The sequence below is a fragment of the Aquarana catesbeiana genome, linkage group LG03, assembly GCF_042186555.1.
Source record: "Aquarana catesbeiana isolate 2022-GZ linkage group LG03, ASM4218655v1, whole genome shotgun sequence".
Classification (NCBI taxonomy): Eukaryota; Metazoa; Chordata; class Amphibia; order Anura; family Ranidae; genus Aquarana; species Aquarana catesbeiana.
In genome coordinates, this window is record NC_133326.1 from 85,247,074 (window position 1) to 85,260,991 (window position 13,918).

At 39.9% G+C, this 13,918-nt stretch overlaps 1 protein-coding gene across 4 annotated transcripts in view; it reads right to left on the bottom strand.

Moving 5' to 3' along the window:
* Nucleotides 1-13,918, bottom strand: part of NEDD4 (NEDD4 E3 ubiquitin protein ligase) — a 319,479-nt gene that overhangs the window by 56,309 nt on the left and 249,252 nt on the right. For all 4 annotated transcript variants that reach the window (XM_073618773.1, XM_073618772.1, XM_073618769.1 and 1 more), the window contains 7 exons: nt 12,932-13,009; nt 12,337-12,391; nt 11,998-12,056; nt 11,061-11,126; nt 6,229-6,458; nt 3,110-3,231; nt 964-1,034 (listed from right to left, as the gene is read on the bottom strand). In XM_073618773.1, coding sequence (XP_073474874.1) covers nt 964-1,034; nt 3,110-3,231; nt 6,229-6,458; nt 11,061-11,126; nt 11,998-12,056; nt 12,337-12,391; nt 12,932-13,009 — 681 coding nt within the window. The remainder of the gene's footprint in view (nt 1-963; nt 1,035-3,109; nt 3,232-6,228; nt 6,459-11,060; nt 11,127-11,997; nt 12,057-12,336; nt 12,392-12,931; nt 13,010-13,918) is intronic.

Sequence of the window (13,918 nt, forward strand, 5' to 3'; positions counted from 1 at the left end):
ACTGCAGTAGGGAACAGACACAAAAGATACACTCAGCATCTTTCCAAATAACTGTTCTTTTTATACACATGATTACGTAGGTATCACATTAATATTACAATTGTACTTTTATGGTAACAAGGGGCATTACATAGGCAGGCTAATTCTAATCAGGACTCAAAAGAATGCAAACATGTACTGAAAACATTATTAGTGCCGTGTGCACAGTGAGGGCAGTGTGCAATACATACAAAATAGAACACAATTATATACAGAACTTACAAATTTCCTTAACAGTCGCCTCTCTTTTGATCAATATTTTGATCACTAACCATACCTGCTATCACCTTTAACCTGAAACCTCCACATTCTTAGGTGGACGTAGTCCTGGCCAAAGAGGCGAAAACTCCATTGTGGAGAATATAATAGTCTGAGCAGCTATTTTCATTACAAAATTACTTTTCATTGTGAAAAACAAATGATTGATAAGACATATTTACATAGTACTGGCTGTACACTCCTGTGGCCAGAAAGGCCTCCTAGCTTAATTGTTGGCATGCTGACTTATCAGCATATGTAAACACAGACAATTCTACATAAAGTGGAAGAGGTACAAAAGACAAATATGACTTCAACATGGCTAAACTACTTTTCAAATCACATTATATATATCCTTTACAATTAAGTAAATTAAAGTAATTGAATCAAAAAGTACCCTAGACTGTGATCGCAAGAGGGAAACAAACCAAACACAGAGATTTCTTTAATTTAGTCATTTTTGCAGTGTCTGGGGTGGATCCAGGTGACATTTCCTTCAAGTTTTGCACAACTGTACATGAAATAGATGCTGTATTGAGTCTCCAAACATTTCCTTATTTCCTTGTATATAAATGTTATCCCATATGTCAAACATAAGCCACAAATAATTATATGAACTGCAGTACATGACACGCTAATACTTGCATTACAATAATCAATACATACCACAGATTCCATGTCAGTCAGTGTTATTGCCTTCTGAAGCATCATTTTATAAAATGGTCGGATGAAGAACCCTGCAAAAAAAATATAGATTTTTAGAATAATTCCCACACTGAACTGGCAAAAAAAAAAAAAAAAGAGAAATTTTGCCTTCCCTGTAAATTCCATATCTTGAAGTGCAGTACAGGACACAAAGTATTCATAAATCCCTGGATTATAGACTCGTACCTTCAGGTAATTAAACACTGGCAAGCTCTTAAGGACATGTCCCCTTGGAGCACCTCCCCTATAACACTGCCTCAGCTTTTTTAGTGTGTGTCTGTATGTATGTAAGGGGGGGGGGGGGGGGTTACCTATATCCTGTACTGTACTCCAAGATATGGAATGTACAGTTAAGTCAAAATCTTTCTGACCTTCATCAGACAGTACAGGACACAGGCAAAGTATTCACGGACCATGGCATGTTCCCAAACAATGAATTAGAGGGGTGGAAAAAAACAAGGCAACAGGGGTGGGTGGAAAAAAAGACAAGGTAACAGGTGCCCACCATAAAGGGTTGATAAATCCTGCCTTAAAGTGTTGCTGCAATCAGAGTAAACCAGAGCCACTATTGCCCAAAATTGGGGAAATCTCATAGGATATGATAAACCCAAGGTTGTTGAAAAAGGTTTGCCTTAGTGGCTGAGCAATAAAACTGAAAGAAGCATAGGCCTCTGAGATAGATCCCTGTCAAGCTGGTGCTGATGGGAGGAAGACAGAATGTCATTAAAAAACTTGTAAAAGAGAGAAAACCTTCATTTGGGTATCAGAGCATTTGCATGAGTACAAGTACAAGCGCAAATGCTTAGTATCAGCACATAGATCGATATTGGTATTGGTGTAACACTAATCCAAAGATAAATAAGTAGTAATAAAACTAAAAGCAATTTAACTAAAACTAAACTAAAAGAGAGAAGTTCCACCATCTTAGGAAACTAGTTGTCAGGGCTGGCTCAGCCCTTCCTTCTCTGAGCTGGCCGCTCAGCTGTCGGCTAATTGCCAGCTCTCATCTCTCTCCACAGTTAACCAGCTGTTGTGGATCAGCTTGTCAGTCCCACCTACTTAAAGATCTCCAGCTTACTTCATTCCTGCCTTCGCCACATCACAAGAAACCATCTCCTGCGTTCCTGTTTAAAGACTGGCTTTGCTGACATCCCTTCTGGCTCCTTATTCTGCTTGCTGTTCCTCCACTTGGATCCCTGACTTCTGGCCTGGCTGATTACCTGATCTGGTTACTGAACTCTGGCTTGGCTGATTATCCAATCTGGTTACTGACCTCTGGCTTGGCTGACTACCTGATCCGATTACTGGACTCTGGCTATGCTTTGACTACGCTTACTCTATTTACCTTTTTATTTTTATTAACAAGTGTGATTTTACTGTACTCCTGTCTCGGTCTGGTTCATGGTTTCTGACAGTAAAAAACTGAGGACTCACAAAGTGAGGCAGAGTTGTAGGGGAGGTGCCCCAGAAGGGTGCATGTCCTCAAGAGCTTTCTAGTGTCCAATCACCTGAGGCTCCTGCCTATAACCCAGAGTCTACAACTGAGATAATAAATTTACTTTCATAACTTTTAGGTTGGTTACAAAGCAAACGTTTGCCTCTTTAAAAAAAATAAAATATCCTATTCCTTTGTATTTCACTTAATAAAACAGATAGGACATTTAAGAAAAAAAATTCTATATAGTAATGGTTTCATTTGGATCACAAATTTAAGTATTTCATTCAGCATTATCAGTTTATAAGAGAAGTAACGCAAAAAAACGAATTTCTGTTTGGATTTACTTTGTACTGGGCTATTTATTAACGGTTTCAATTAAGGCAAATTTATGATAAACAAGGTTCCAAATCAGAAAAACCTTGCAAAATGCACACTCACAGTTGGGTGATAAAAATAAATTATGTGTATACAGGACTTGTCCAGTGGATCACATTCTAAGTTCCTGCCCGCATTATAACCTGCAAAACAACTTCTGTTCGCTGAAGCATATCACGTGTCATCTACTAAGTGAGCATACATACGTATCAGTCCTTGTCTAAGGAAGAAAGAACGTGTCCCTATGTTACCTAATACTGTGGTTATGGAAAGTTATATAAAGCATAAACCAACCATCCAGTAGCTTTCCATGATAGACTGCCATCCCAGCCACACGACCAATAAATTTGAAATAGGAAAGATGGTCTTCATTGCACAGGCCAGAGTTTGGATTTATCTGCAATGTATAATTATCACTGTAAAGAGAATCAGAAGTCAGTGTCAGCATTCTCCCACATGAAAATTCACTTACGTAATTAAATGCAAATGTTGCTAATGTAATCATTAAGACAATGCTCAAATTGTATGTTATTTATAAGTACCATTTACATGGAAGATGTACATTACTTGCTGACCTACTTTGAATTGCAAGATATAATGTGATATAATGGTGCCCACAAAATTGCAGGGTATTAGCATATTTTCCAGAACAGTTTGAGCTAATCTTTTAGTTAAAGTTTATCAGGAAAATACATTTTATTTTGCAGTGAAAAAGGGACTTGTTAACAACTACTTTTTATTGGTGGAACAATGGGACATGCTTACGAAGAGTATATGGTGTTATCTATCAGAACATGTCTGAGGTTAAAGTGTTTGTTAACCCAACAAAAAAAATATACAGATCCTGGTCCAATAGCCTCCCTGGCGGTATGATTATGTCAGATTTTTGCGTCTCAAAGCGGTACATTGTTTTGCATAGAAATTTGGCGGCCTGTATGTATTATATTGTGGGACTGTAATTCTTAGCAATAACACACCTAAATCTGTCCAAACAAGAGTCTAGTAGATATCCCCGGGTATAATAAAGTTTAAAACGCAAAATCATAAATTATAATATAATAAATAACTATAAATAATAAAAAAAAAAATATATATAATAATAATAAAGTTAATTTCCCCACGATTCTGCCAGTGTTCTAATTTACTATTGCCGTTTTCTAGCTGGTCTAAAACCACTTTTGACGTAAAAAGGGACACTTTTTAGTTGCTATGGACAATATCAAGTTTCCAGGCAGAAAGAACAGTATATATAATATAAAACTGCATGCAGGGTATTGAACAAAGCATTAGGGACAAAAGGGATGTGAAATAATTTCATGCAGTAATGTAATCAGTAAGATTACAGTGTACTGTATGTGTTATGAATTTTCTGTTTTTTTAAATTTGCAGCCGGGCTCCGCCCCCATGTGTTGCGACGCTCACAGGGAACAGAGCCCGACACACAGAGGCATCGGACAGAGGACAGAGCCCGCAGACACAGCAGGGGGACATCGCAGGATCCTGGGACCAAGGTAAGTACTCCTTGGAACCTGCAATGCAATCCCGAGTGTGGCTCTGGGTTACCGCTAATGGTACTGAAATTCAACCCCAAACCACACTCGGGAAAACCGTCAGGGAGGTTAAAGACGATTACACAACACAGCGCTTGTGCTATGTAATCTGCCCCCCTCTACACTGTAATAAAAACCTCCCTGAACCTGCCACTTCCTGTATGCCCTCTCTGTACAGATCATGATAACCAAGGCTGCTCAGCCCTGATCACCGTGGTCCGTCCGTCATACGCTGCCCTGCTCAGCTTTCCTCTCACACCCCTCACCCCCTCCTTCCTGCCTGCCTGTCAGCTGTGTCTCTGCCCCCCCCCATTATTAAAAATAAAACCCTACAATGGTCACTGCCAGCCCCCCTATTAGAGGCTGGCATACCACACTATGTAAAGCCTTTTTAAAAACAAGCGTTCTAAATACCGCATTTGAGCTGTCTTCAGGCCGGTCACGTGACTCGCGACCGCTTTACAGCTCCGAGACATTGCTTCTGTGGAGGAGATGAGCGGTCATGTGATCTCCCCGGCTAACGTCAGAGGGAGATCCTGCAGAAGACATCCATCGGAGCTGTAAGGGGCAGCGAGTCATGTGACTGGCCTGAAGACAGCTCAAATGAGGTATTTAGAATTCTCGTTTTTTAAAAATACTTACATAGTGTGCTATGCTAGCCTCTAATAGAGGGGCTGGCATAGTCTTATATAAATGGGTTAACAAACCCTTTAACCACTTAAGCTCCAGGACTTTTTCCTGACACTTTTGTTTATATGTAACTATCAGTATTTTTTGCTAGAAAATTAGTTAGAATCCCCAAACATTTTAAAATTTTTGTGTAAAAAAAAAAACACAATACATAACCTATTTTTCTAAAATATAAAAGATGATGTTACGCCAAGTAAATAGATACCAAACATGTCACGCTTTAAAATTGCGCACACCTGTGCAACGGGCGACAAACGACATATAGGTACTCTTTATGGAGAGATCTTGGGTCTATAAGACCCCAAATCCCTTCGCTGAGCTTAATAGCATTCCAAACACCAAGATCAGTGTTTTTGAATGCTGTCGATTTTTTTTTAAATTGCCTCATTGACATCCGGGTAAACCAGAAGTAATGTCAGGTCATTGCTTCCAGGTTACTATAGCGGAATGCCGATCTTGGCTTTGTTCGCAGTCCAGCTGTTGTACTGGCTGGTCGCTTGGGTCTCCTGGTGGGACAGGAGAGCCTGAGAGAGCCGTAGAAGGCAGCAGGGGATGTCCGCTCTCGTTGATTGTAAAAGTAATTCAGCAGCTAGTTATTCTTTTACAGGAGAGTTGACCGCTGGCTCTTAAAATCGTATCGGGATGAAGCTTGCAGCTGCCCCAGCATTAGCGGTAAAGCGACGCTATTTTTAGCTCTGCTTTACCGTCGCTATTTGGCCGCTAGTGGGTCAGGTTAAATACGCCCGCAAAACGCAGCTGCAGCAGCGCTTTGCCGACGTTATAGCAGTGCTGCCCTATTGTTTTCAATGGGCAGGGGTGCTTTAGGAGCGGTGTATTCACCGCTCCTCCACCGCTGCAAAGAAGCTGCTGGCAGGACTTTTTGTGACGCCCTGCCAGCACAGCACCCCAGTGTGAAAGAACTCGGGCTTTCACACTGGGTTTGCAGCTGAGGCTTTTTTCAAAAGCTATTTTTAGCGCTGTAGCACCTGAAAAACGCCTCAGTGTGAAAGGGGTCTAACTGCTTGAAGTCCAGCGACGTTGCCAAGCGGTTAAAGAAAGGTTTGTAAGAACATAAAAACTGAATGTCCTATGTACAATTTTTGTACAGAAAAGGCTATTTTTCACTGCACCTTTGTACTTTAGAGCGTCTCTGACAATTGAAGACATACTTACGTTGCTGAATACTCAAAGAGGCCATAATAAGGATTGAACATTTCTTTGGAAATAAGGAAGAACCATTCTCTGGCAACTCCTCCGTAATCCAAGCCTTTCTCATTGTCAAATTCAATCCAGAGACGTGCTTTAAGGAACTCAGGCCTTTTCACCGCTATTATCCTTCTGTAGGAGTCTTCAAATATGGCTGTACGACGCAACTTCATTTCAAACCTATTAGGAATATCAAGCTAAAACAAACATCCTGATCAGTTATCTCGCTCTCACCAGTGTTTAGCTAGTTATTTTTTACATGAATTATAAGCACCCTTGTGGGAGAAATACAGGTGTATCCCGCTTCTACAGGATGCTAGCTGCCCGGCAGTTATGCAGTGCCACTTTTGCAGTTTGAGTTAGTGACTTGCAACATGTATGTAGATCAGGAAAGACAGGAGTCCTTACTTTTTCCAGGTGAGCAGATCAAAGTACTTAAAGTGGTGGTAAACCCTCACATACAGTGCATCCGGAATGTATTCACAGCGCTTCACTTTTTCCACATTTTATGTTACAGCCTTATTCCAAAAGGGATTAAATTCATTATTTTCCTCGTAATTCTACAAACAATATCCCATAATGACAGCGTGAAAGAAGTTTGTTTGAAATCTTTTTGAACTTATTAAAAATCAAAAAAAAAATCTTATGTACATAAGTATTTCCAGCTTTTGCCATGACACTCAAAATTGAGCTCAGGTGCATACTGTTTCCACTGATCATTCTTGAGACGTTTCTACAACTTGATTGGAGTCCACCTGTAGTCATTTCAGTTGATTGGACATGATTTGGAAAGGCACACACCTGTCTATATAAGGTCCCACAGTTAACAGTGCATGTCAGAGCACAAACCAAGCCACGAAGTCCAAGGAATTGTCTTTTAGACCTCCAAAACAGGATTTTATCGAGGCACAGATCTGGGGAAGTGTACAGAAAATCTCTGCAGCATTGAAGGTCCCAATGAGCACAGTGGCCTCCATCATCCGTAAATAGAAGAAGTTTGGAACCACCAGGACTCTTCCTAGAGCGGGCCACCTGGCCAAAATGAGTGGAGAAAAGGCCCTTCATCAGGGAGGTGACCAAGAACCCGATGGTCACTCAGACAGAGATCCAGCGTTTCTCTGTGGAGAGAGGAGAACCTTCCAGAAAAACAACCATCTCTGCAGAACTCCACCAATCAGGCCTGTATGGTAGAGTGGCCAGATGGAAGCCACTCCTCAGGCACCTGAAAGACTCTCAGACCATGAAAAACAAACTTCTCTGGTTTGATGAAACAAAGATTGAACTCTTTGGCCTAAATAGCAAGCATCACATCTGGAGGAAACCAGCCACTGCTTATCGTCTGGCTTATGCCATCCCTACAATGAAGCATGATGGTGGCAGCATCATGCTGTGAGGATGTTATTCAGTGGCAGGAACTGGAAAACTAGTCAGGATCGAGGAAATGATGAATGCAGCAATGTACAGAGACATACTTGATGAAAACCTGCTCCAGAGCGCTCTGGACCTCAGACTGGGACAAAGGTTCATCTTCCAACAGGACAACGACCCTATTTACACAGCCAAGATAACAAAGGAGTGGCTATAGGACAACCCTGTGAATGTCCTTGAGTGGCCCAGCTCAACGCCCAGAGAGATGGCTGTGCACCGATGCTCCCCATCCAACCTGATGGAACATGAGAGGTCCTGCAAATAAGAATGGGAGAAATTGCCCAAAAATAGGTGTGCCATCATACTCATACTCAAAAAGACTTGAGGCTGCATTTGGTGCCAAAGGTGTTTCAACAAAGTATTGAGCACAGGCTGTGAATACTTATGTATGTGGGATTTTTTTCGTTTTTTATTTTTAATAAATTTGCAAAGATTTCAAACAAACTTCTTTCACGTTGTCATTATGGAGTATTGTTTGTAGAATTTTAAGGAAAATTATTTAAATCTATTTTGGAACATAACAAAATATGGAAAGTGAATTGCTGTGAATACTTTTCGGATACACTGTATACCCAGTGAAGTGACTGGCCTCAGGTGACACACAGAAAAAAAACAAATCCTCTTACATAAGCTGTACCTGTTTATCTGCAGTCTTCTCTTCATCTGTTCAAAGTCCTGCATTTATAAAGCTTGTCTGAGCTGTCGGCAAAAAGGGGGTGGAGAGCTCAGTGAGGACAGCTCTGAGAGCTGATTGGAGGGGAGGGAACACATCCCCCTCCACACAGGAACAGAGCTGAGGCTGTCAATCAGCATGAGATCCCTCCCAAGTCATCTTTTTTCTCTTGGTGTCAAAAAAACTTGTCAAAAGTGATTAATGCTGATAGCAGAGGAATGAAGCAGCGGGGAGAAATTAAACTCAGTGCTCTTAATTGAGACAAGTACACACTATAGAGGGATATGCTTTGCTCATATTTCATGCCTGAGGTTTACAACCACTTTAACCGCTTCAATAAAGGGCATTTTCACCCCCTTCCTGCCCAAGCCAATTTTCAGTTTTCAGCGCTGTCGCATTTTGAATGACAATTGCCCGGTCGTGCTACACTATACCCAAATTGCATTTTTATCATTTTTTCCCCACAAATAGAGCTTTCTTTTGGTGGTATTTGATCATCTCTCCGGTTTTTATTTTTTGCGCTATAAACAAAAGAAGAGCGACAAGTTTGAAAAAAAAACACAATATTTTTTACTTTTTGCTATAATAAATATCCCAATTAAAAAAAAAAAAAGGTCCTCAGTTTAGGTCAATATGTATTCTTCTACATATTTTTGGTAAAAAAAAAAAAAAAAAAAAAAATCGCAATAAGTGTATATTTATTGGTTTGCACAAAAGTTATAGCATCTACAAAATAGGGGATAGTTTTATGGCATTTTTATTATTATTTTTTTTTTACTAGTAATGGCGGCGATCTGCGATTTTTATCCTGACTCTGACATTGCGGCAGACAGATCGGACACTTTTGACACCATTGTGGGACCATTCACATTTATACAGCGATCAGTGCTATACAAATGCATTGGTTACTGTATAAATGTCACTGGCAGTGAAGGGGTTAACAATAGGGGGCAGTGTGTAGGGGGAGGGGACTCACAGGGGGAGGAGACCGATCGGTGTTCCTCTGTACTGGGAACACATGATTGGTCTCCTCTCACCTGACAGGACGTGGATCTGTGTGTTTAGACACACAGATCCACGGTCCTGCTCAGTTAACTGGCAATCGCGGGTGCCCGGCGGACATCGCGGCCGCTGGGCACGTGCGCCACCCAGACAGACGCCCGCCCAGGATGGGAGATCCCTCCTGCGGACGTCATATGTACATGGGCGGGATGTGAAGTGATTAAGCAAGAGAGGCATCCAGGCAACACAACCAGCATTTTATTAACTAACCATTAGCAACGGCCTCCTCCATGATTATAACATGACAGGTTTTGCTGTACAAAATACTACATAATTAATCTGTATACTCTAGAAGTAGGAAATTGACACTTAAAATGAAACTGTCACAGCAAAGTAAATGAGTGAAATAACAGAAATCAATAAATAAAAGTCAGAAGATATGAACACTAAATTTTGATTAAATAACTGGTCTAACCATACATGTGCATATCTGTTGAGCAAGCATATTTTTGCACAGTGGTGCCATACACTTGTTGCGTAATAATGATCAGGTGAAAAATCCAACCAGGGCAATCGATTTTTGTCACAATACCCAACAAACAAACCGAATGCTCCCAGACACATAATCAGACAGATTAGTACCCACTTTCCTTCTTTAGGATGCAAACAGAATCAGCTCCTAAACTGACTGTAACTAACTGGAACAGGCAACAATCAATAGGTAGGAAGAAAGAAATTATAGAGGTGCTCTACTCTCCACACTCTGGGTGATGATCCCAACAATAAACCAATATAAACTATAGTGAAGCTGTCCCTTTAAGAGTAATCATATGCACTTTTAAGTAATTTAACAAAAAGCAGGCACTTGACTCTGAACCACCTTTTTAAATAATTTACAAAAATTCAAATTAAAAATTGTGTAACAATTAAGTCCCAAAATTTAAAAAAATCCATATTTGTATTAAGTCCATATATCAAAACATTTATGTCCCCACACCACATGTATCTTATTATTATTTTCACATTATCCTTGTACTTCTCCACACCAACCGTGCAAGCCAATACAGGAATGAAGTGTAATTCACCACTTGATGGTAAAAATACACACTCTCCAAAAGATATTGCATTTAAGCAAGGTGGTCAATACACGCTTTTGCAGACACAGACAATATGGATTCTTCTGTAGCCCAGGCATCCAGTCTCTCAGGAAGCTTCTATGAGAACCACAGATTCTGCTCTCTTTTTTGTGAGTATTTAAGAAGGTGATTCAGTGTCATGTGCCTGGATTTGTTTAGTGAACGATCAATCTGTGCCAATGAAAACACAGTTGAACAGAAAAAACTATTTATATGCCATATTTAGGATGAAAATGATACAATAAAATAGTAAAAAGTGCCTAATTTAACTGAGACACTAGTGATTCTATCAGTAAATTTTGGACTTTTGTTGGTTACATTCGTTTGAGGCTTCTGAGATTATTCCCAATTCAGTGACAGGTGCATTTGATCTGCTGTTGACCTCCATCTAGCCTGTTCTTGACTAGCTTTAAGCAGGCTATAAATAAGATAGAATTGCATGGGGGTGCAAAACCTACCTGCCGCAAATAAAAACCTTTCAACACAGGCCCCAACTCTACATTTGCCACTTAAAACAAACAAAATCACATCTACCCCAACCATTTTTAGGTGAAATTTACCTGCTTCTTTAACTTTTTGCGGAAATACTCATATTTTCTTTTGTAATCCCGTGAATAAGGCACAGCCTTCAAAGCAAAAAAAAAGTATGGAAAATGTAATATAACACTTAGGAAACTGAGTATAATCACTAAATTTTTTTAAAGTTAACTTAATTTGTGTTTTAAGTGTGAAGCATCCACTCTGTGCATAAATGTTAACTTAAAGTGATATTAAAGCTTTGAATTTTTTTACATTAAAATAAGAAATATGTTATGCTTACCTGCTCTGTGCAGTGGTTGTGCACAGGGCAGCCCAGATCCTCCTCTTCTCGGGTCTCCCGCCCCTCCCTCCTGCTGAGTGCCACTAGAGCAAGCAGCTTGCTATGGGGGCACCCAGGCAGGCGCTTTCATGAACAGCTGCTCTGTGTGTCCATTCACACACAATGCCAATGGCTCCCACTGCTGTCTCAGCCAATGAGGAGGGAGAGTCCTGGAGAGCCGAGACTCCCGTGCACAGCGCTGGCAGAAGATCGGGTTCAGGTAAGCATTGGGGGGGCTGCTGCACAAAGAAGGTTTTTTACCTTCATGTATAGGTAAAGGTAAAAAGGAAAAGGTAAAGGTAAAAAACCTTGAGCCTTTAGAATCACTTTAAGTTCCACCTCGTTCAAAAAATAAATAACCCCACATGTAGATGCTACAAAAAATATATTATTGGTTGAACTCAATGACAAACTATATGTTACTTTGTGGACTAACCAGCTGTTTTAATTAATAATGCAGGCAAAAAAAAAAAAAAAAATCTTGGTTCCAAAAATATATATTGCTGGCTATACCGTGGTGGCAGTCATAAAGAACAATGTAGTACTGTTATTAAAAAAAAAGCTAATTATTCCAGCTATAATATAAAACTGATCACAGTGATTCTAAAAGATCACAAAGACAAAATACAAAAACTTACTGGCCCAGCTATTGCTGCAGTCTGTAATCGTGGATCTTCCCACTGTGTTTTTTTTGTGTCTGAAATTAACAAGAATAAGCATTAAAACACATTAAAATCATTATTCTAACAATCTGTATATTAACTTTACCCAGCATGATGCCTTGTGCAGCTGGTGGCTCTAATTTGTGGCTGAAACTGTTCATGTCAGCTATGACATCATTTGCCTGCTTAATACTGTAATTGTCAGACCCATTTATGGTATTAAAAATAATAACAATAATAAAACAGTTAAAAAAAAATAGAAAAACTAAATAATGTTTCAGCCTACACAATAAGACAAAACAGATTGCGGCTTACTGTGGTCAATATAAAAGACTCTGCCATCTGTATGTGTTCGCTCTTCCCAGCCAGGCTGAAAGATAAATAAAATACTTGATAAACAAAGTAATAAGAAATAACAATATACAGATGCAAAGTTTGTTTCAAAAACATTATAAATCTTAAATATAAAAGTGTGATGCCGCACTCCTGTGCATTCAGTCTGGGGGCTGAACATTGATGCCCTGGACTTTCAGGAAATAGATTGAATGACACTTGGTATCATTCAATCTAAAGGAGCTGCACAGCATCACTGAATTACTGGGCCAGAAGGGAACAACACCGGAGGTCAAATGAGCATAACAACTGGAGCTGCTTTTTTATTTTTCACTTCTACCAAGGACTGACATTGGATTTTTTTTTTTTGCTCAAGCTGGAGTAAGGTTAGTCATATTTGTTGGTGAAAGGGCACTTTGTGGTAGCGTTAATCAGAGATTTGGGGAAAAATACAGGGAAAGAGATGCAACAATCATATGAAAATTGGCTTAAATAAGGTATAAAAAGAAAGTGATAATAATAAACAGAACAAAGGAATGACTTGCATCTCTATTTAGTTTTGTTTTAATTCACTCACTAGCAGTGGTCCCAGGTCTAAGAGATCGATGGGTGGCTTTGGCCTTAGCTGAACTGGAATTCTCAACCTTGGATCATCCTATAATAAATCAGAAATCTTGTTATGGAAGAGATAAGCCGTGACCTATTATACCAATAGAGCTTAAAAAAAACGCAAAAGATAAGAACATAATTCCCTCACTCCCCTTTACTTCCCCGTCGATTGGAGGGAATCAAGTTTCTTGGAATTGAGGGGGATACAGGCTTGCCTGTGAGCAGTAAAAAGTAATAACTGCTCGTAATAATGTATATCCTGTGACTCTTTCTTCTGTGCTGTTTGATAGATACTAACCACTCCAGGTAAACTAATGAAGAACTCTACGCAAACTTTATTTTTGCACATAGTGGAGAAGGGTTAGAACCTTAGTTCGTTTTTGTATTGCTGATGGGGTTCCCCTGGGGAAGATTTTCTCTCGCTGTCCATATGGTCACAGGGAAATCTACTGAACTGGGACAGAGATAGTTTGGGTTTTATCAAGACTGGATAATTTCCATGAGGGTGCTGTTTTCTATGCAGAGATCCAGTGTTTCATAGATTTAGTAAAATGTTTACAGGAAAGTTTTTCACTGAACCTGCCCTCTATTCCTTATAAACCTAAATGTGCAGGAGCTGTCAGAACAAGCTATCCATTAGGACTTTTTCCCCAGAAACGATGTTCTGTGCCCTATTTGAGACAGGGTTTAAATAGCTGTGGAATCCTTGACTTGGGACCTACAGTCTTTGAGACACTAAAGCTGGCCATACAGGGATCTTCAGATCAACATCTGTTCAACCACCCTGCTAGTATACTCTCGCTCAATCAGCACCGCAGGAAATAGACTGCAGCGCTGATCTGTGTATTCTGATGGCAGGTGAATGTTCCTGCTGTCAGAACATGACATAGTGTGAGGATTTCTCTATCCACATCGAATGTGTGGATAGGGAAATCAGGTCAGTTTTTTTTCATTC